Source organism: Xyrauchen texanus, chromosome 22 (assembly GCF_025860055.1).
Source record: "Xyrauchen texanus isolate HMW12.3.18 chromosome 22, RBS_HiC_50CHRs, whole genome shotgun sequence".
NCBI lineage: Eukaryota > Metazoa > Chordata > Actinopteri > Cypriniformes > Catostomidae > Xyrauchen > Xyrauchen texanus.
Window position 1 is genome coordinate 8,061,966 of NC_068297.1, and position 21,134 is coordinate 8,083,099.

The 21,134-nt window shown below is 38.2% G+C and overlaps 1 protein-coding gene across 1 annotated transcript; it reads left to right on the forward strand.

Moving 5' to 3' along the window:
- Positions 1-72: 72 nt before the first annotated feature.
- On the forward strand, positions 73-19,701 carry gpr137c (G protein-coupled receptor 137c). The gene is made up of 7 exons (XM_052153429.1): positions 73-727; positions 12,700-12,749; positions 14,826-15,054; positions 15,308-15,457; positions 17,705-17,830; positions 18,117-18,241; positions 19,498-19,701. The coding sequence occupies exons 1-7, from the start codon at positions 335-337 to the stop codon at positions 19,697-19,699; spliced, it is 1,275 nt and encodes a 424-aa protein (XP_052009389.1). The 5' UTR covers positions 73-334; the 3' UTR covers positions 19,700-19,701.
- The last annotated feature ends 1,433 nt before the right edge of the window (positions 19,702-21,134 follow it).

Below are 21,134 nucleotides of genomic sequence, written 5' to 3' on the forward strand. Positions count from 1 at the left end.
GCTACCCAGCTGATCGCTCCCTACATTTGATCGTTTTTTTCCCAGAGTTGTTTTTTTCTTTGCAGAGATTGAGGGGCTCTGCTTGTTTGCGTTCCACATCTTACTTGTAGACATCCGAGAATTTGTTTTTCCGCGTATCCCGTTAGACCCAAACTCAGGGCAGCCTGCGAGTTTTTTTTTTTTAGCCCATATGTCATTTTTTTTTTATAAGGTTTGACGTTTCTCAAATCCTTATCATTTCAAAACATCTACATGAAAAGTTTGAGGCAGTTACGACGTCATAGGAAAACGTTAGAGCGTTAAAGTTAAAGCCCACTTCACTCATCCTGTCGATATGTTGTTTTTTCGAGAAAATCGGGTCAGTGTCGGTATTTGGACGTACTCATCATCATCCTCAACAGCCGAACCGATCCAGGCTGCCGTTCCCCCCTCCGTGCAGCTCGGGCTCACAGTACTTTACACGGTCCTGTACTCGCTGCTTTTCGTGTTTGTTTACCTGCAGCTCTGGCTCATTCTGCGCTACGGACACAAGCGCTTCAGCTACCAGAGTGTTTTTCTCTTTCTCTGTTTGCTGTGGTCGGCTCTGAGGACGACGCTCTTCTCCTTCTACTTCAAAAATGTTGAGCAGGCGAACCAGCTGAAGCCTCTGCCTTTCTGGCTCCTGTATTGTGTTCCAGTCTGCTTGCAGTTCTTCACCCTATGTCTGCTCAACCTTTATTTTGCACAGGTAAGTCCCACTGTGCTATCCCTATTTAGACTGATTTTAGTTTTTTGTTCTGCAGTGCGTTACACAATATTTTAATGCACCAATTTGAATGTCAGTAGTATACAAGTAGCTAATTGAAGCATACAAGTAGCTAATTTAGGAATAAAATCAATGAAATATTCAGGAGACATCAGTTTTTCTGCTATAAAGAGGGAACATCACTGCAGTTAGTTTGGTCTCCTTTCTTATGCAATACACGTCCAAATGGATGCTTTTCAAAATACTTTAGATTGGGGGACCAAAACTACAAATGTCAATCAAACATCGAAAACAACACATATTGAATAAAACTATTCCTTAATTGTTTGTAGCAAAAAATGTAACCAAATATTAAAGATTGAGGTGACCAAATGTACTTGAAATTTGGAAATCGGTCTTTAAAAAAAACTAAATATTGATTTGACTTGCTATACATTCCAAGTTATTTTGTTAACAACACGAATATAACCAAATACTCAAGTTTGGAGGAACCAGGTGTAAAAATGTGAGATTCGGACATTTAAAACCCTATACCCATGAACCATTATAATTCTGAATATTGGTAGGGACTTGTTCCCCTCAATGTCTATGGTGGTTACGGCATCCAAACATTTATCATGTCCATGATACTGGGACAAGAGCGCAGCTGGAGGTCATTGGTTTCTATTCTCAAGCTCCTCCGCTTGGCCACAACAGATTCGTTCACAGGCTAGTCTGAAAGAGGTCTATTATTGCCATTGTGGGATACTGAAGTCTTGGCTGTCTGTGAATGTATTAACCTCATCATGCAGTGGTTGATATTGTCCATCTCCAATGCTTTTTTCACTTCTATTTGGAGGAGAGACTATTTTAGGCCCTATTCCATATTTAAATATTCCATTAATGAGAGAATTGATGTGGTCAGCATTCTTGGCAAGGATTCAGGCAAAAAATAAAGAAGCATTCATTGAAAAACCCATATTGATTTTTCACCTTTATAACACTGGGGTATACATGGCTCCCATGTCTGTGTTGGTTATGGCCCTGGTGTTTGGTAGTTTTTGTTGCCTGTTGTTTCAGTTATTTACACAACAGGCAATGAAATGCATGTCTGAAAATGTGATTGCTAAGTTTTTGAATCAACAATGACCCTTGGAAGGTCTTTATTTTTGTCTATACAAGTGGAAAAACCTTGACACTCCAACCCCCCTGAATGTTCAAATACAGTACAAGTGATTGATCAATGATTTGTATGAAAGTGGCAAACCAGAGACTATTTAGCAGAGATTGGCCACTTCTATTTAAATGAATGGGAGAAACTGGAACGCCCAACCGAGAAGCTCTAGTGGCCAACTGTCAATGGATTTAGAAAGGATGTCCTGCCTTACAGGTTAAAGAGCCAATCTCGTTTAGAAACCGACATAGCCTGTCAATCAACTCTCTAACTCGCATGCTCATTAGTTTACAAGTCTTGAAAATTGTGTGTGTTAGTGTAATATGAGGTAAAGTAGCACAATTTATGATTCCAATTTTACCAATTTTATTACTCATTTGAAATATGTTCTTTGATTGTAATCTTGATCAGCCATTTTAGAGATTTCAGTGTCCCCCCTTTCATGCACCGTAGATAGGAGCTGCACTGGCCTGACTGGAAATAGCCTTCCGAGAGTGTTCCAAAGATGGCCGACAGTGGACTGACTTGCTAGAAAGACTTTGGGCACAGCCAACAAATGTGTGCTTTTCACCCCAGCTCTGATCTTAATCTAACCTTGCTTGTACTGCATTTTATTTCTCCTACAGTCAGCACATAAAGCAGTGGAACATCAAACCTGAATGACAAACCTTGCAGTCCTGTTAGATTTATTGACACCTTTTGTTTTATGCAACCACGAGTCTGCAGTCTTTCTCCTTACATGCTCATTGGGTTGCTTGAGAGAATTGTGCATTGTTTGTGTGTATTCCTCAAGAGCTGTTTGAGATTTGGGTACTGTACCGATTCTGACCGAAATGTGCGGGTTGGCATTTGAAGGCGCAAGCCAATCAGAGGCACCTACTGCAAGAGCATTACATCACCCTGCTCAGTCCTGTACTATTCCAGGCACAACAAAAGGGATGTGCAGCATTCTGCTCTGAGCCAAAGCACAAAAACGGCAAGCACCCCAACTCCGATCTGTTAGCCGAAAGCATATGAGAGTGTTGGGGTTCTGTACCCACATGTTATATTGAAGTGGGTCATTTGCTGTGGTGTTGTATAGTTATTTACATTAATGCACTTGGCTCATGGGGGAAAGAAATTTCAGACAGTTCAACAGTAGCTATGCACAGCTTAATTTATTTTCCAAGCATTTATAAGAAATATTCTGTACAAAAATGTGTGTTATTTAAACTGTAAACTTTGTCTAATATGTCTTTAAAGAGTCAGATTGCTTTTCTTGGCCAAGTTGATCACACAGGAAATTTACATGTTTCTTCCGAATATTCATGTACCATGAAATCAAACCCATTCTGCCGAATTAATGACAAGCAATATTTTTAGATTTCTCAAATGTGTTTAACTTTACCCCTGACGCTACTGAATCTCCGCAACATAGGTTTTGGCCCCAAGGAAACCAAGAAGTTTAGCGTTCACACGTAAACAATGGTGAGTACAATTCGGTTGTTGCATTTACTCTCTTAAATTACATTGTTACTCCCCTGATGGTTAGGTCTAGGGTCGGGTTTTGGATTACAATGGTTAACAATATGTGCATTCCTGTTGACTGTATTTCATCATTTACAACAAAAAATACAACTTGCGTTTTGTGACACTCCGTTGACATTTCATCTGGAAACTGAAGCTCGTTCGTGCTTATATGTACAACAACACTTCCAGGTTTGGCCATTGGGAGCAGTGCTTCAAATTACAATAAATATTCTGATTTCAGCAGCAGAACTTTCGACTTACTGTCACAGAATTTACACTGATCAGTCCCTCTAGGTGGATGAACAGTAAGTGATGCATTACTTATGTAATTCATGTGGTGGATTTTTTTCATTTGAAACAGTCCTTTTGTGGTCTCCTGACATGTACAGTATTGTGCAAAAATTGTGGCTAAATGGCTTAAAATGGTCATGACAGGTTGAAAAGTTGTATGTAACTTTTCACAGACTGTAAGCGATTTAGGCTATTTTCAAACGGTTTGTATTTTAATGTTTATCCCAGTGCAAAGCCTTGAAAGTGCTTTATTGTAAATGCACCCCCAAAACACACAAAAAGTGTGCTGGAGCTCGTTCTTACAGCTAAGAATACAGAGATAAAAAGGGCTTTGTAGGTGACTGCAATTGCAACACTGTTGTAAACATTTTTTGATTTCCTGCAAGTCTTGTGTTGTATTTCACAGTTTTCAACTGCTTTTGTCCCGTCTTTCACATCCCTAAGGTACTGCCAAAGTAAAGACCAATACATTTTTCAAATTGCACTTTCAGCAGCTCCTCTTTGTGGAGGAAACGCATTAAAGGCATGTGTACTGTGATCGCCAACTGTTTACATGAAGCACAAACTCCCTTGAGAATCATGTGTGCGATTTCTGCATGTAGGTGTGTGAGTGTATTGCATCACATGAGACCTTATCTGCAAAGCTCTGCAAAGAAAAATAGATAGGGCCATTTTTCACTCATGTTTTTTGCTGTGAATGCAGTTGGTGGCACATTGTCGGCAAATTTGTTTTGCAGCCTCAAAGACTGTCAAAGAGGTTTATATAGAATATCCATTTTTACAGGTAAAGGACTGATCAGGGTTCAAAACAAGTTGAGCTCTATCAACAAAATCTGTGACATGCTGTTGATTAATACAGCCAATAATTTTGACTCGTTCCTCAAATTATTATTATATCACAGTTTGAGAGCTGACTCTCAAATTGTGAATTTTTTCCCCCTGCTAATCAATTTAGCAGTAGTACTGTTGTGTTGACAGGCTTAGTACTGCTGTTTGTTAATCTGCAACTAGGCCAGCATTTCGTTGGCATGGGTCTCTAGGTACTGTAGACCTGCTTGTCTAATAAAGTAAATAAGTGGGTAACGAGGACAGTCCACAAAAGCATTGAAAAAAGCCTTTAAATCTGCCTGCTTCCTAAATTAGCCACTTATTTGTTCCTGGTAAATACAGCTGTTTTTTCTCTATATAAGTGGGCAATGCAGTGTCTCTACATTAAAGGTGCCGTGATTATTTGTATTTTTTTTCTTGAAGTCCACTTATAGTCATGTATTTTTGCAACAAAAACCAACATACTTTCTGACCCATACAATTAAACAGAATGTATATGCATTCAATCAGTCTGCTCTAATGAAAAGTACATGACTATGCAACCTTTTTGCAAAATAATATTTTGTGGTTTCTTACACCTTTTGAGGCAGTTCCGAGGTGAAATATCCTCTGTGTAGCTTAAAAGCAAGTTACATTTTCTCCCAAACATATCAAGTTTTAAATAATAAAAAAAAAAGCTTACATCCCTACTTTAAACCTAAACCTAACCAATTGTGTCATAAAAAGCAAAGGTGTCCGAAAAAACACAATTTCTGAAGCACCAGGGCTGCATTTCCCAAAAGCATCGTAAGCTGAGTATATTTCAGAAACAATTGGTGCTAATGGTCTCTACGATCAACTTAAGCTTGCGATGCTTTTGGGAAACCCAGCCTAGGTCATTTTGTGGCACTTCTATAGAACATATTCACACTAGCACCATCTTTAATTGTTAATAGGAACGACACCGAGGCTGTGAGGGATAGACTTGCAGTCTCTTCAATGGGTGGTACTGCAGTTTAAAGTGTTTTGGATCGTTCCGCAGCCAAAACATTGATACAATATCTGTCCAAGAACATTCAGTATACAAAGAACTCCAGACAACTTGAGTTGTGGAAAATCAGATGTGATCTAGGAGCTTTACAGCTTTATACCATTCATGTCATTGAAGAGATGGTAAGTTTATACCTCACAGCCTGATTGTCATTCTCACTAAAAATCAAAGAAGGTCCTAGCGTGAATAAGGTCTATGACACTTTCAGCTCACATTTCAACTCTGCGGGACTCATACCCCAATTCTTTAAATCACAAGTGCAGTGCTTTGCCAGTTGACCTACCATGCAATTTGATCAAGCCTGAACAAGCTTGTCATGTTATGCAAGCATTAAAATTAATCGCCTGACAACTCAGTAAAAGTGTTTAGATGCCATAAGATAGCATTGTGTGAGCAACAGTGTGAAAAGTGTTTGATAATCTGCAGTTTTACTCATAATTTGTGTTAAAGGGAATAAAAGTCGTTGTTGTAATGCCTCTAGTGTTCATTTCAGCAGAAAAGTGCTGAGATACATAGGTACAAGGAGCTGCAAAAAAATAATAATTTGGCAAAAATGTAGGTATAGTAACGTGGCTCTATGAGACCAGGTTGTTTAAAATCTTTCTCTTCTTGGATATTGATCAAAAATATTACTTCATCTTCTGACTCCTGCTCAGCTGCATAATTTTTGGTCCGATAAAATATGTGAATATGATAATGTGATTTATAGTTGCGACATCATAACATGCTTGTTTTCTGAATGTCCTTATTTTGTCGTTTTTAGTGATATTGTGACCAGGACAAGCATTTGCGAGATTCCCTTGTTTTAATTTGTTTTTAGTTTTCTGTTGACCAAGCTAATATGAAATCATGTGCTAGTGTAACCCTTATGTTATTTTACGGTTACCACAGCACTTTTTTCACACTTTGAAGGTTTCTCTTCAGTCACTTCTTCATGTTCTTTTAGAAGTGTCTGCTTGGCTATGAATGTTATATAAGCATTTGTGTAACATTAGGTTTGTCAGGAACATCTAGAGTATGACTCATTCAGCATGGACTTTGTGAAGAGCTCCAAACTCATATAATTTCTTCTTTTCACACATGCTTGCCTGCTTGAATGGCTTTGAACTAATCAGAATCAAATAGACAGAGTGAACAGTTGTCCCAGAGGTTGACAAACCGATTACTCGGAGTACATTCTGAAGGGCTGAAGTAGAAAGAGTGTATTTTCTATTTCATGCACTTAAGTGGTTTCGCATTAAGATCCCACAATGGTCCAATGTTAGGTTGTCTATTCAGCCTGATCGCATGAAATTTACGTGAGCATTGCAATGTTTTTACAAAACTGAAATGATGTCCCTCCCCAATCTAAAACTTTACACTAAACCAACCAGTGTCCTGAAAGATAAATGGGAGTTTAACAAAACCGACATCGTTACCCTTAACCAACACCTAACCCTAACCACTAGTGCTTTAAAATGCATTTCAAAATGAAAAGCAAATTTTCAGAAGCAATTGTGTCATTTCGTGTTGCTTCTACGGCACTTTCAATTAATTGAAAATTAATTTTGGAAAAAGTGTGTATATGTTGGTGTGTCTGTAATAAAAGTGTTAAAATGTATAGTTTTTCAAGTCATGTGTTAAAGTAAAAGTGTTTTGATAACATAACATAGCGAGGGGTGAGTAATAGAGCAAAAACAAGTGTGTTTATAAAGTCATAATTCGCAATTGTATTATATAAAACGTAGAGTTGTTGTAGCGCCTCTAGTGTTCATTTCATTTACATTTACATTTATTCATTTGGCAGACGCTTTTATCCAAAGCAACTTACAAAAGAGGAAAACATAAGCGAATCATCTTAAGGAGACAGTGGTACAAAAGTGCCATATCATTACAAGGTTTCACTAGCATCAGAATAGTATTCAAAACATATACAAGTGCAATTTTATTTATTTGTTTTCATTCCATTTCACATTGAACTTCTGCTAAATGTAGAAATGGCACGTACCAGTCAGTTTGCAAAAATGTGTAGAGTAACCTTCATTCTATGAGACCAGGTTGGGTCTTTTGATTATGGTATTGGGTTAAAAGGAGAACTCTACAGTTTTATACTCCAGTTGATTCATGTAGCTGGATTTGATGTTCAATTAAAGTCTATAGCTTAAGCTGACCATTAGTTAAAGGAATAGTTCACCCAAAAATGAAAATTCTGTCATAATTTACTTGACTTCATTTTATTCCAACCCATATGACAAAAGGAGATATTTTTGGCCATGTCTACACTAATACGTTTTCATTTTAAAACACATTGATTTTGCAACATTTACGCCTCCTCATCCACACTAGAATGGCATTTTACTTCACCGAAAACTGAGACTTTCAAAAGTGCTTTCCATTACCACATACTTCGTAAAATGATGCCGTTAGGAAAGTGAAAGCCAGTTTTAAAACATAAGCACATTAGTGTGGATGTGGCCTAAATAAAGTTACTGTAACATCTTTTCAATACAATGGTAGTTTATAGCGACACACTAAAACGTAAAAAAAAGCACTCAAAGTATCATAAAAGTAGTCCATGCGACTCTTAAAGTAATTATTCAGTGAGGATAGCAGGCTAACATGAGTGCCACTGTGAATAAGCTCTTGTCATAGTCCACACGAATGAGCAACGGACGTCAATATTTTCAACAATAAATTACATTAGTGACTGAGAACTTCTGTTTTTATGTGATGCAGCACAGCGCAACATAGTGTAAACGAATATTACTGTGTGCACCTTTAAACCGTGGTTAAAAAATACTTAAATCCAGGGACAAACTTGGACATATCCAGTGACTAGTTCTTCTGTAGCAAATCAAGTCAGCCAATCATATTAGAACAAGGAATCTCTTACATTTTTTGTTTGCGTTATGCATGGTCAGACGGCCCATGAGGCCGAGACTAGCACTGCTAAAATTAATATTCGCTGTACCACCATATTACATGTTTCAGACCTTTTAAATGTGAGCTCTGAGTTTTATATCTTGCTGTAACTCAAGTATTAAACAGAACAGGGGAAAGATTCCAGATTTGTCTCCCAGTGCAGGTAGATGAATCACTGATATTAAATCTCCTCAGGGCCTCGTCACATGAGGCACTGAAGGGAAAAGTGTTTGTTTGCAGGCTTGTGTTCTGATTACCAATGAGTAAAACAGGAAATTATGAGTTCAAGCAGGTAAACCTGTCAGAAAGCCTCCGTGTCCGTTCAGATGAAAGCTTTCCATTCTGGCTTGATAAATCAGTCATATGCACTGAGTTGCATGTGATGTTCTGTCAGGGCAAGCAAGAGAAATGGCATGGTTTTCCAGTCTGTAGATTCTTTACGCAACAGAGAGAGAACTTTCTGGATAGTTCTAGACTATACTTGTTGTTCGTATTCTTTGCCAAGTAGACCGATTTTGTTATCCATTAGCATGTTATTTTGGTTAAAGTACTTTAAAATAAACTACAAGTTAATGTCCTAAAATTGTGTAAACACGGTGGCTCTGGTTTGAGCATCCCAATCAGCCATGCACATCAATGTCGGCTCAACCAATGTTGTGATTTGGGGCAGGACAATTTGTTTGTCCAGCCAATGGAGGATGGGAAGTGTTTGGAAAACCTGTTTGAAAACATTATTGATTTTTGCAATTCCAGTTGGTCATGCTAGTGGATCAGAAATGACACATTTCATATTTATTCATGGAAAAAACCTCTTCAAGCTCAGAAGTGTCACGAGTATATCACATTTCACACGATCATTAAAAGAGGAAGTCTTAGTCTCAGGACGTCTCATGACAGCAAACCGCAGCATTAAACTGTGTGTTTTCAAAAATATGACTCAGTGCGATGTAGACACTTAGTGTTAAAAATAAATTAAGGAAGAGATACAAATGTGTGCACATGGGTCACAGAAAGGGCTTAAAAACATATAATTGGTCTGAGAAGACTGCTGCACATTTTCAGCCTTCTTTATTTTTCTTCTGTGATTGGCCGAAAGTAACAGTTGTGTGCGTGCCTGAGTGAGTGCGTTATGTGCTTATAGATGTCATGAGTTCGCCTTACCAAAACACCCCTGTCATTGTTCAGAATCCATGCCTTTTTTATTATCCAGGCCGTTCTCTCTCTCTCTCTCTCTCTCTCTCTCTCTCTCTCTCTCTCTCTCTCTCTCTCTCTCTCTCTCTCTCTATCTCTCTATCTTTATGCACTTTTTTCAATTCCATCCTACATTCTTATTTTCTTTCATAATTATTAGAGGTGCTTTTAAGAGGGAACGATGTACAATCCCATGAAACATTTTGATTTATGTAATCTAATCATCAACTTTAAATCAAAAACTTTATTTTGATCATTTTTAATTAGAAGTATAAAAACAATGTATTTTAAGTTTAGTGCATAATATTCAGATATCCACAAATATATAAGTATGTTGAGAGTACGGGGAGACTAACTCGAGCATTCGTTATTCACAGTGCATCATGGGAGTGGGCAGATGCTACCAGATTGTTTGGGGGGCTTTCTTGGCCACAACTCTCTAACTGGTGGGTCTTTACTTTGCTGGATCATGGGTAGTGTAGTTCTTCTCCAGTAATTTCACCATTTAATTTCACCATTTAATATGATTTTTAAACAATGAAGTTGAAATAACGTGGATTGATTGCTTCAATAGAAGCATATACCATCGATTTAAAAACTAAAAAACATGGATCAAAAATTTACAAAATGTAAAGATATTGTAAATAATAAAGTCCCCTATGGAAAAAGTTAATGGAATTTTTACTTCTGCAACCAAACTGTTGCACTTTAAGTAAGTGCAAAGAATATTTTAAGATTGTTTTTTAACAAATTTTCTTCATGTTCAAATACAGTTTTTCTGTTCAACTTTTTTCTTGCTCCCTAATGTGTCATATAACTCACCTGCACCTTTCTCAAATAATAAAAAAAAGCCTACTAGCAGGTAAGGTGGCTACCTGCCTTCTGTCAAGAGTGAAGGCAGTGCATGCGTTGAATGTGGAACGTGCTGACCTTGTATTTGCATGTGAGGTGGCGGAGTTTGGGATGGGGAGCAGAGAGCTAATAGATTGGTGCTTTTAATGCAGCCTTTTCTCAGTGAAAGCACAGTGCTCGGGGCAACATGGGTCCCTTGAGCCTGCCGCTCTCTGGTGAAATGACAAATGCTGCTGCACAGTTTCTGTGTTTATTTAAGGAGACTTTCTTCTTTTTTTACTTGGTGGCATTATAGGATGCCATGTCCCAGTGGAGTCTGTGGTGCTTCTGCTGACAGGGAGACATGTGGATGACACACATGAACACACACAAGTCAGCTCTCCTGTGTACCAAGTACTGAGTATCACATCTTTTATTTCTGCTGAATTGGTTTTTTTAAGAAGAAGCCTTATCCTGCTTATTCTACTTTTGTAGTATTTTTTTTTTCTTCCATTTTAAATCCACTAATGTTAGTCTAGAAATCAAAATACTTTTTGAATGTAACTGTTTTTAATTACAAATTATTTCAATTGTACCTGTTTGGAATAATGTACAGATTTTGCTCTTATGGAAATAAATTGGTACTTTCATTCACCAAAGTGGCATTCAACTGATCACAATGTGTAGTCCAGACATTAATAATGATAAAAATTACTATTACAATTTGAAAAAAAAAATCAGCACTTCTTAATCTACTTAAAAGAATTTTCATAAAAAAATCCTCCATGTGCAGCAACGCCAGCTGTGCAGATCCTTGGCATTGTAGCTGTCAGTTTATCCAGATACTCAGGTGACATTTCTCTCCACACTTCCTGTGGCACTTGCCATAGATGTGGCTGTCTTGTCTGGCACTTTTCACGCACCTTACAGCCTAGCTGATCCCACAAAAGCTCAATGGGGTTAAGATCCATAACACTCTTTTCCAATTATCTGTTGTCCAATAGCTGTGTTTCTTTGCCCACTCTAACCTTTTTTCTTTTTATTCTTCAATTCATGTGAAACACAAATTTGATAATTCTTTCAACCGGCTGAAGCAGAAAAGGTTTGTGTTCATAGATGTTTATGTATTGTGTCTCACCTGCTTATGAATTAACTTTCTTTTATTTGAACTGCTTGAATACCACATCCGAGTAAAATTAGTCCATGCACAGCGCTGTGGACACTTATCAATAACCTATGGCTGACCTTAGGCAAAGGTTCAGTCCAAGTGGCAACAACCCCATTTAACCAATAACTTTCAGTGGTTATTGGGCATGTATTTGCTTACCTAGGAGATGTTTGTTTAAACATACTGAGATATGTCCTGGTCCCTGGACATCTTATCTTTGCTTAAGCACAAGCTAGTCATCACTTAGCATGTGAGCAGGCTTGAAGTACTGAAGAACTTGCTTGATGAAAATTTATTTTCTTTACTGATAACACTTATTAAATGACCACAGAAAAAAGTGGCCAAGACAAGTACTGGATCACTACTGCTATTGCTTGTTCTTGGGTTATGGATTCGCCCTATATAATATGAACGCTTGGATAATATGAACGCTTTTTTCCAAACTCTGGTGTGCCCCCTCAAACCCCACCAGAGTATGCTTGAAAAGGTGGTCTGGGGTACAGTTCGTGTGAACTCCAGTATGGTTCACCGCTAATATGAACGCAATCGTACCAAATTGCGGAAGGAAACCGCTTGTGATGACGTTAATTTGCGTCTTTGCAGGCTCCCGATCACAATTATTATGGTATAATGCATTTCTCCTACCTGCTTGTGTCCAAATACACTGCCTTCAGATAGCAGCTCAAATTCCTCACATCTCTTGCAACTCAGCCGTTGGCTCGTGTAATATTCATCACAACATTGCACATACAATGCATGTGCATGAGACAAACACAAGTGTTGTTCTGTGCATGACAAGTTTTCGTGGTAAATCGAAAGAGACAAGCTTTAATACTTCACGTAACACAGTGACGTCCTCAATTTATTACCTAGATGAAGTTGTAAACAGCAACCGCTTGTACTAATTTTGATGACGTAATCCAAAAAATATGATGTGGACAGAGACCTAGGGGGGAGGAAACGAACTCTTGTTTGATCCAAGCAATCAAACCAAGATTGAAAGCACCCTAAGTAATAAAGATCTTTCTATGTTTTTTTTTTTTTTTACACAGGTGATCTTCAAAGCCAAAGCTAAATATTCCCCAGAACTCAACAAGTACAAGTAAGAGTCTTTCCTTCCTTGCTTCTATGTGTTGGGATTTTTACAGTATGTGGTGGTACAGATGAAGGTTGGATGACAGATGGAGTCAGTATTAACAATAGACTTTTTGGTCTATTTTTGTCTCTTTGCTGTTTTAATCACTCTAAACTGTTGTCACCCATGTCAGTCCAAACTCGTATGATTTCTTTTATTTTATTTGGAATGGCCTATTTCCAATGTGCTTTTTAAGTCCTAGTGGACCGGCCCTCATGGACACGTAGTGATTCGCCTCAGTCCGTGTGGCGGAGGACGTATCCCAGCTACCTCCCACATCTGAGATGTCAACCCGCGTGGTTGTCTTATCATGTGGCTTGTTGAGCGCGTTGCCACAGAGACATAGCACGTGTGGAGGCTTCACGCCATCCACCGCGGCATCCACGCTCAACTCACCATGCGCCCCACCGAGAACGAACCACTTTATAGCGATCACAAGGAGGTTACCCCATGTGACTCTACCCTCCCTAGCAACCGTGCCAATTTGGTTGATTAGGAGACCTGGCTGGAGTCACTCAGCACGCCCTGGGATTCTAACTAGCAAACTCCAGGTGTGGTAGCCAGCGTCTTTAACACTGAGCTACCCAGGCCCCCCATATGACTTTCTTTAAAGTTATTTAGCTAAATGTACAGGTTGCTATTTTCTGTACAATAAAAGTGAATGTATACTTCGGCTGTCAGGTACAAAAGTGAGGAAAAAAGCACCAAAAATGTATGATGAAGTGGTCCATGCGACTCATGTGCTATATGTCAAGTCTTGTCTTGTGACTGACTCTGATGTGTTGCATTGAATATTTTGAAATGAACGTAAGTGTGAATGAGAGCTATGGCAAAGGGAAACATTTTCAGCCAATAACAATGTAAATTCCGGTCTGTTCCTCACATAAATGTGTTGAATGGCTTCAGAAGACTTGGAATATAGTTTCTATGAATCAATATGGATTACATATTGAATTACAAATCATATTGATTACGTTTATGGTGCTTTTTTATCCTTTTTTTTTTGTTGTTGTTTTTTTTTAGCTTGGCAGGCAGCCCGATGAGGGTGAGTAAATGATGACAAATACATTTTTGCGTGAACTATCTCTAAGGATTTAAATTTTTTTTCCCTTTTGGTCGGAATGCCAGAAATGATATAGCTTAATTCAGGCTTTTTAATTTTTCCCATATGAAGAATCAAGCTGTACAAATACTGGCTTTGATCAGATGATTACATTCTGATGCCGAGTGAAAAGATTGGAGATCAAATCCTCTTGGCCAGCCCACCCTGTCATGTCTTTGAGCCAGGATGAGTGGGAGAATCATGTTGTGGAATGGAGGGGGAAGGAGGTAGAGGGTGACATCTTGGATTTGGCCCAGACAGATCTAAGCAAAGGGTTGATTGTCCTCGTCAGCAACAGTGGTTTAATGTCGTCGAGCTTAAAAGACAACATTAAACTGCTTTTGCAATTTGACTTACATAATGTGATTTATTTTTGAATGATGCTAAATTTTCAGCATGATGTAAAGCTGGAAGAGGATATTATGGAAGAGATCATCCTACTTGGAAAGGTCAACTATTGTTAAGTGACGTGCCAAAACCATGAAATTTGAAATAAATATTTTTAATTTTTAAAAATCATATATTTTTTTTTTTTACCACTTCAGTATGTATTTAATTAGTTATTTACATTTTTAAATATTTATTTTAATTATTTTGAAATAATTTATCCCTCCATAAAAGTAAAATGTCCAGATGTATTAAAGTAATGAGAATTTGGGAGGAAATATGCTTAATGGTCATGAAAAGGTGTGTGTGTGTGTGTGTGTGTGTGTGTGTGTGTGTGTGTGTGTGTGTGTGTGTGTGTGTGTGTGTGTGTGTGTGTGTGTGTGTGTGTGTGTGTACACTGTAAGACGTTTTGCATTGTAACTTTATTTTCATGACCATTAAGCATATTTCCTCCCAAATGTCCATTCATCCGATTCATTTTAAAATCATCATGTAATTATTTGGCATACAGAATTTGCGGATGATCTTGTTGGCCTCTCTTCCACTTGTTCCAGGGTGCCCCTGCGCTTAGGCTTTCTGCTGGCCAGTATTTTTTTCCTTGTCGTGAACTTGACATGTACCATGCTGGTCCAGGGAGGGGCCAGTGAGAGCGAAGTGAAGGATGCCGTGCTGGCACGCGTGCTAGTTAACGACAGCCTTTTTGTAGTCTGTGCAATCTCGCTCGCCGTCTGCATCTTCAAGATCGCCAAAATGTCATCTGCCAACGTCTACCTGGAGTCAAAGGTAAGTGGACATGCATGTGGACTATTGTGCAGTAAAATACAACTTTCTTAATTTCCAAAGGGCACTTTTGTTATAGAAAGCAAAGTAATAGAACAACATTTAAATGGTAAAGAGTGACACATGGGACTTTAACATGACATTGAAGGCCAATGGACATCATCTACAGCTAATTGCTTTTAAATGGTTGTCAATTTCAAGAAGTATTCACTATTTTGTTACTAGAAATGTGTTGATTTTGGTGACTGTGACTCAGGGGACATCAGTCTGCCAGGCCACTGCAATTGGGGCAGCAATTATCCTCCTCTACACCTCCAGAGCCTGTTATAACCTGGTAGTGGTGGCTCTGTCTCCTGAAGATCGGCCCAGCCCGTTCAATTTTGGCTTGTACAATATTTCTGACCAGGTAGGTTCAACATAATTCATAGGTATTACAGCATACTATTGTTAAACCATTAAGTGATTTTTGTGTTAAGTGGACCCACTTCACTATGAGTGATGTCAAAGATATATGATGCCGTATAATGTTGATGATGAATCACAGAAGGGTTAAACACACATTGGTTTGCCTGCAAAGTATATGTAGATAGCATACAGTTAGTAAACCCTCATTGAACTTCTATTGTCCCAGTTAAACAAGTCACAAAGAGCTCACTGATGTCCGTATGGCGCAGCTGTTTGAGTTTATTATTATTATTAATGTTGTTTTAAATATCAGTGTGAATTTATGACTTCATTATGCATTTATATCTGTCATTCTGCTCATTTGCATACATGTGTATCTTGGGTACCCTGATTTAGTACTGAGTGTTTGTAATACTGTTCTGTTTGTATGGTGAGCATTCAAAGAATTTGTAAGGGATATTAGACAGTAAGCTGGTCATTATCATGAAAAACACCCTGAAGGGAAACTTATTTAAATAATTGTAATGCAAAAATATTTGACCACAGAATTAGAGCTCGACCGATAGTGGATTTTGCAGATACCGATAACTAAGGTGGTGGAAAGGCCGGTAGCCAATTAATCTGACACATTTTTACAAAAATAATTATAGAATTTATAGTATGTTATCAAAATTTCTACGTCTTTCCTTACTATGACAGGCACAGACACTGAGGTTACAAGAGTCCTAAATGATCTATCGTTCTACCTCTAATGCCACAATTGACCAATCAGAATCTATTATTCCAGAGAGCTGAGTAATAATTGACTGATACAAGCTACATTATGAACTAGAGATTACAGCTTTTATTTGCACATGCTTTTCTGTACTCCTTGTCATTTAAAAAGTGCCGATAGATCGACTTTATTAATTCCAAATAAATGTAATTCAACATTGATTAGTTGGCATTGAGCGCTGCCCCACTGAAACAATCCATTTGAGAGGACTTCGACAGATCTGGGCTCTGTTGGGGAAAGGTCTTTTGTTTTGCTATAAATAGCCCAGGCAAGGATGCTGTGCAGAGCCAAAGGATGGCCGGCTGGCTGCCTGGTGGTGACCTAGATTGGGTTCACCTCTTAGATGGGCCGACAGGAAGCTGAGGTTCCCTAGAACAGTCTGCCCTCTTCTCTGACTCCGCTGTGTTTATTTGGGTGGCTGTCTGCTTGCTTATTCTTCATAATGCCACTTTGTCTGTCTCGTGTAAAGCTGGTGTCAGGATTTGGTTGGCATTCTATTATGATGTTTTGCTGGCAGGCATTTAATTCTGGGGTTGTTTACAACATTCCTAGTCTTTCATTGTGTCTTTTTGCATATTTCCGTGTCCTTGATTTTGTTTGCGGTAGGCCATTAGATGTGCATGTAGATGCTTCTGCCTTTGTTTCAGTGGTAGTATAGACATTTGTTAAGATCCAATTCGTTTTCTTCATAGGGAAATTTATTTTGAACAATAACTTATTAATGTTTAAAGACAGACCTACTGTGAGCTCCAGAGTTGCTAATCGATTATATATGCTTCTGCTGAAACAATGTCCACATTACTTGACTTTAGAAAAAATAAAATTGTGTTTAATAGCAGAATACCTGGTGAGGAACTACACTACCCATAAATCTATAAATCAGAGAATTGGCAAAAGAGCCGTGACCGAACACTTCCATGGCGCACTGCGAATGACGTATCTAATCGAGTCAATATCCCTGAAACTACTTTGTATAAATTGAAATATTTTACAATTAACTGAATGTATTGTTTCTATACTCATAACCAACAACTTTAAAACATTAAAGGTTTATTTATTTCCATAATTTTTAAATCAATTACATAATTTGTAACGCTTAATGGGATTGTAGTTCATTCCTCATATGTTTTTGTCCAATTTTCCCATACTTTTTTGCTTTAACTCAAAGTTTGTAATGTTGTGATTCACCTTGGAGTTGGTTGGTTTGGTTCGGTTCATCGCTTAGAACGCTTTTGTATAGGATCTTATGAAATTCCTATGAAAAAAATACATGGGGTAAAATGGCTTCGGAACCAACTCGACTGAAAAAGTGGACGAGCACTTTTGCGCTCCATAGAGGTTCAATCCATCACTGCTGTTTTTCTGTTTAGCATGTAATCGAATGGTGTCTGTTGGCTTTTGCAGTGTCCCAATTCATCAATATGGTCAGAATTAGAAGTTCTTAGTGTCTTGCTTTTGTATTTATGTTTCCAGGCTGATGCAGAGAAGATCAATGGAGAAGCCTACATAGTCTTTGGAATCATCCTGTTCTTCTGGGAGCTGCTGCCAACCAGTCTGGTTGTGTTGTTCTTCAGAGTGCAGCGGCCCAATCAAAACCTGGTGAGAGTCTAATCCTGTCTCACTTCTCTAAATCTGTCCATCAATATCACAGCTGGACACTCACTCAATGACGTCGGTCTGGGATCGGCTTTTTAAGCCCCACTGGAGAGCCATTTCCCCATCAGATAGAATGAATTACTCGGACGTCTGCCCCAGTAAACGCCTCGTTCAGCAGAATGGAAAACCACATAGATCCGTGCTGCAATGTCTTAGTCATATATTTGGCTTTCTTTGTTGGAGGAATCATACAGTTTTTATTTATATGCTGCATACAATGTTTCTGCAGGTGGCTGGCGGTATGATCAACAGTCATAGCTTTAATTCCAGGGCGTATTTCTTCGATAACCCTCGCCGCTATGACAGTGACGATGACCTGTCTCGAAATGCAAATTTACGAGGAGAGAGATGCAGGTTTGTGTGACCACGTTTTTTTTTAATGCAAAAAAAAGAATGGAACGTTGCATAGAAACCTGAAATTGTACAGCTTTCAAACTGTTTATTTGTATTTAAAGATATAGTTCACCCAAAAATGAAGAATTCTCTCATTTACTCACCCTCATGCCATCCCAGATGTATGCATTTTATTTTTATTTTTATTTGATTAAAGCTGTATGTATCAATTTGATTAAACACCATTTGGTCATAACATTTAATTAAAACATTTAACATGGAATCCAGAAAAATTTTAATGTGTAATTTTCTTTGTAATTTCATAGAAAATTCTGAGGCTTATTAATTGTTGATTTTAATATTGATACCAAGGTACCAGGGCTGGTATCGTACCAAAGCCAAATATTTGGTATCGGAGCAACCCTAGATCTGAAATATTAGTTTTACAATTTTTGTTTGTGTTTTGCAGAACAAAAGAAAGAGGGTGAGTAAATGCTAAGAGAATTGTCATTTTTGGGTGAACCATCCCTTTAAGTTGGTCATAGAGTTGAGAAGGTTTTAAAGAAATAGTCCACCCAAAAATTTAAATTCTATCGTCATTTACTCACCCTCATGTTGTTTCAGTGGAACACAAAAGGATACATTCTTAAGAATGTTTACGCTGCTTTTTTTTTTTTTTTCCTGCAAGTAAAGCAGCAGTGAACTGGGAATGTCCACTTCCAAAAAAGAATAGAATGAAAACACTGTATAGGTACCATAAAAATTGTCTGTGTGACTCTTCTAAATCTTCTGAACCCATACATTAGCTTTATGTAAGGAACAGGCCAAAATTTCAATCATTATTTGCTAATAACCTTCTCTAACGTTGCTCTGAAATCTCAATTGCATATGTACATATTCAATCATGGCACATCGCACTCCATTACGAGAAATGCTAGAACCATTGGCGTTTAGTGCCAGTGTCATCCAACCTGTATGAATAAGCATGTGGGAATGAGATTTGGGAAAAAGGTATGACATTTTTTTTACAATTTCTAAAAAAATTATTTAAGAAAGTAATATGGATTTGAGATAACATGAGAGGTGAGTAAATAATATAATGTAAATTTTTGGGCAAACTATTCCTTTAAATGTACATGTTTGATATGGAAAAATGCTAATTACCCAATGATTGTATTACTTTTTACTGTTTTGCTTAATAAAAATATAATTTACCCTTGATGCAGTCTATAAATTACAGTATATCTTTTAAGTTGTCGTCGGGTTCTGTTTTCCAGCAGTACCCTGTCGTCAACACCACAAATGGGCCCCAGTTGGTACGGCTCGATCCAGAGGAACAGCAGCCTTACGGGGATCCCTCACCTGCTGAACAGTCCCCAAACATCAACCGCCCCTCTTCTTTTCGCTTCTGGCAACATTGAGACCAATCAACACCACAACTACTATTCCACCCCACAGAACTACTACTCAACCTCCTAGACTCACTACTCCACCCCTCAGAACTAATGTGGACGACCCTTCTGTTAATGAATCTAGTCTGAAGTTTTGGCTCAAACTGGGCTACAGACCCCTCGGACATCATTGAGCATTGCTTTGCAGTCGTCTTCCCCCCTCAGTCAGTTTATCTGTTCCTGCAAGCGGACAGTAGTCATGGCAATGACTGTGGGTGGAAGGAATTTAAAAGGGACCATACAAAGTGGTTGGGGGAATTGGAATGAGTTGGAATGGTAGTTAAATTGACACTGAACAATGTTCTTTATGTCAGTGTTTCTTCGTCATGTAAATTTCTGAGCTCATAGAAGGGACGAACTGCGGTGAAGAGCTAAAGGAACCTTTTTTTTTTTTGAGCTGTTGAAAGCCAAAATATCAGTCCAGCGTTTACTCAAAATGTTCTCATACTTTGTAGACCATCAACCCCATCAAAATGCCATGGGTTCAGAACTTTGCTGCAATGATCTGTGAACTTTCAGCATATGGACTCCCCTCTGTGAGTTGGGATGTGCTTTTTGCACTTATTATGAGCCTATATTTAATTTTTGGATTAATTGGAATAGTTGGAGTCCTGAATGTGTTGGTGGTGTTGAGATTTCTTTCGGAGGACACTTTGCATATTCCGTTCTCTTCGAGAAAGTTTATTTGGGACTCAATATCTGGCTTTTTTCCAAGAGGCTTTTCAAGACCAACATCCTGGTATTCCCAATATTCTGGATTTGTCGAGGGCATCAAGGTGTACTTGTACTAGGAATCAATGTGCACTGACATAAACATGATGTCCATTTGTCTTTCTCTTATTGCTTTGACATTTTATTACTTTGCCAAAGAGCTCATGCTCAATCCAGGCATTACACTCGAGTCTCCATGCTAGAGATCCTTGGTAGATTTCCACACTTTTCGATCATGAAGAGAGTCAGAGACTAGAAGACAAATCTGGTGTGATAATTCCTGGACGGATGCCTGAAATCTAGTGTGAGTGTGAATAGGACGTTTAACTCACACTCTCTAATATTTAGGTACTTTCAACAATGGCTTTGAAGAGCCTTTCCAGTAGACTTAAGGGTGCATTTACCCACATATATTCTGTACGCATTTAACGATATCTTTCGTCAAAACTAGTTTATCAAACTAAGCATATCGCTCTCCAGGAACGCCTGAAATGGTGCCATTGTATGATTTTCCAAGAGTAAAACATGTTGCACAAAATTGATATTTGTATTGAAGATGTTTCATAAGCTTTATATCATCATTAATCTGTAGTTATATATTGCAGGAACATGATTGCTCAGAAAACAATCTCCCATATCTAGTACAGTTTAGTAACTGCTACCGTTCATTATGCTCAATCTGCAGCATTTGTGGCATATTGTGGATTACCACAAAAAATTATTTGCACTCTCCCCTTGTTTATTACAAAGAA

What these genes read in the sequence shown, in the direction of transcription:
- gpr137c (XM_052153429.1), top strand. Translation starts at nt 335, where the DNA reads ATGTTGTTTTTTCGAGAAAATCGGGTCAGTGTCGGTATTTGGACGTAC. An exon ending in CCAGAACTCAACAAGTACAA is followed by an intron (nt 12,750 to 14,825) that starts GTAAGAGTCTTT and finishes CACTTGTTCCAG; the next exon opens with GGTGCCCCTGCGCTTAGGCT. An exon ending in ACGTCTACCTGGAGTCAAAG is followed by an intron (nt 15,055 to 15,307) that starts GTAAGTGGACAT and finishes ACTGTGACTCAG; the next exon opens with GGGACATCAGTCTGCCAGGC.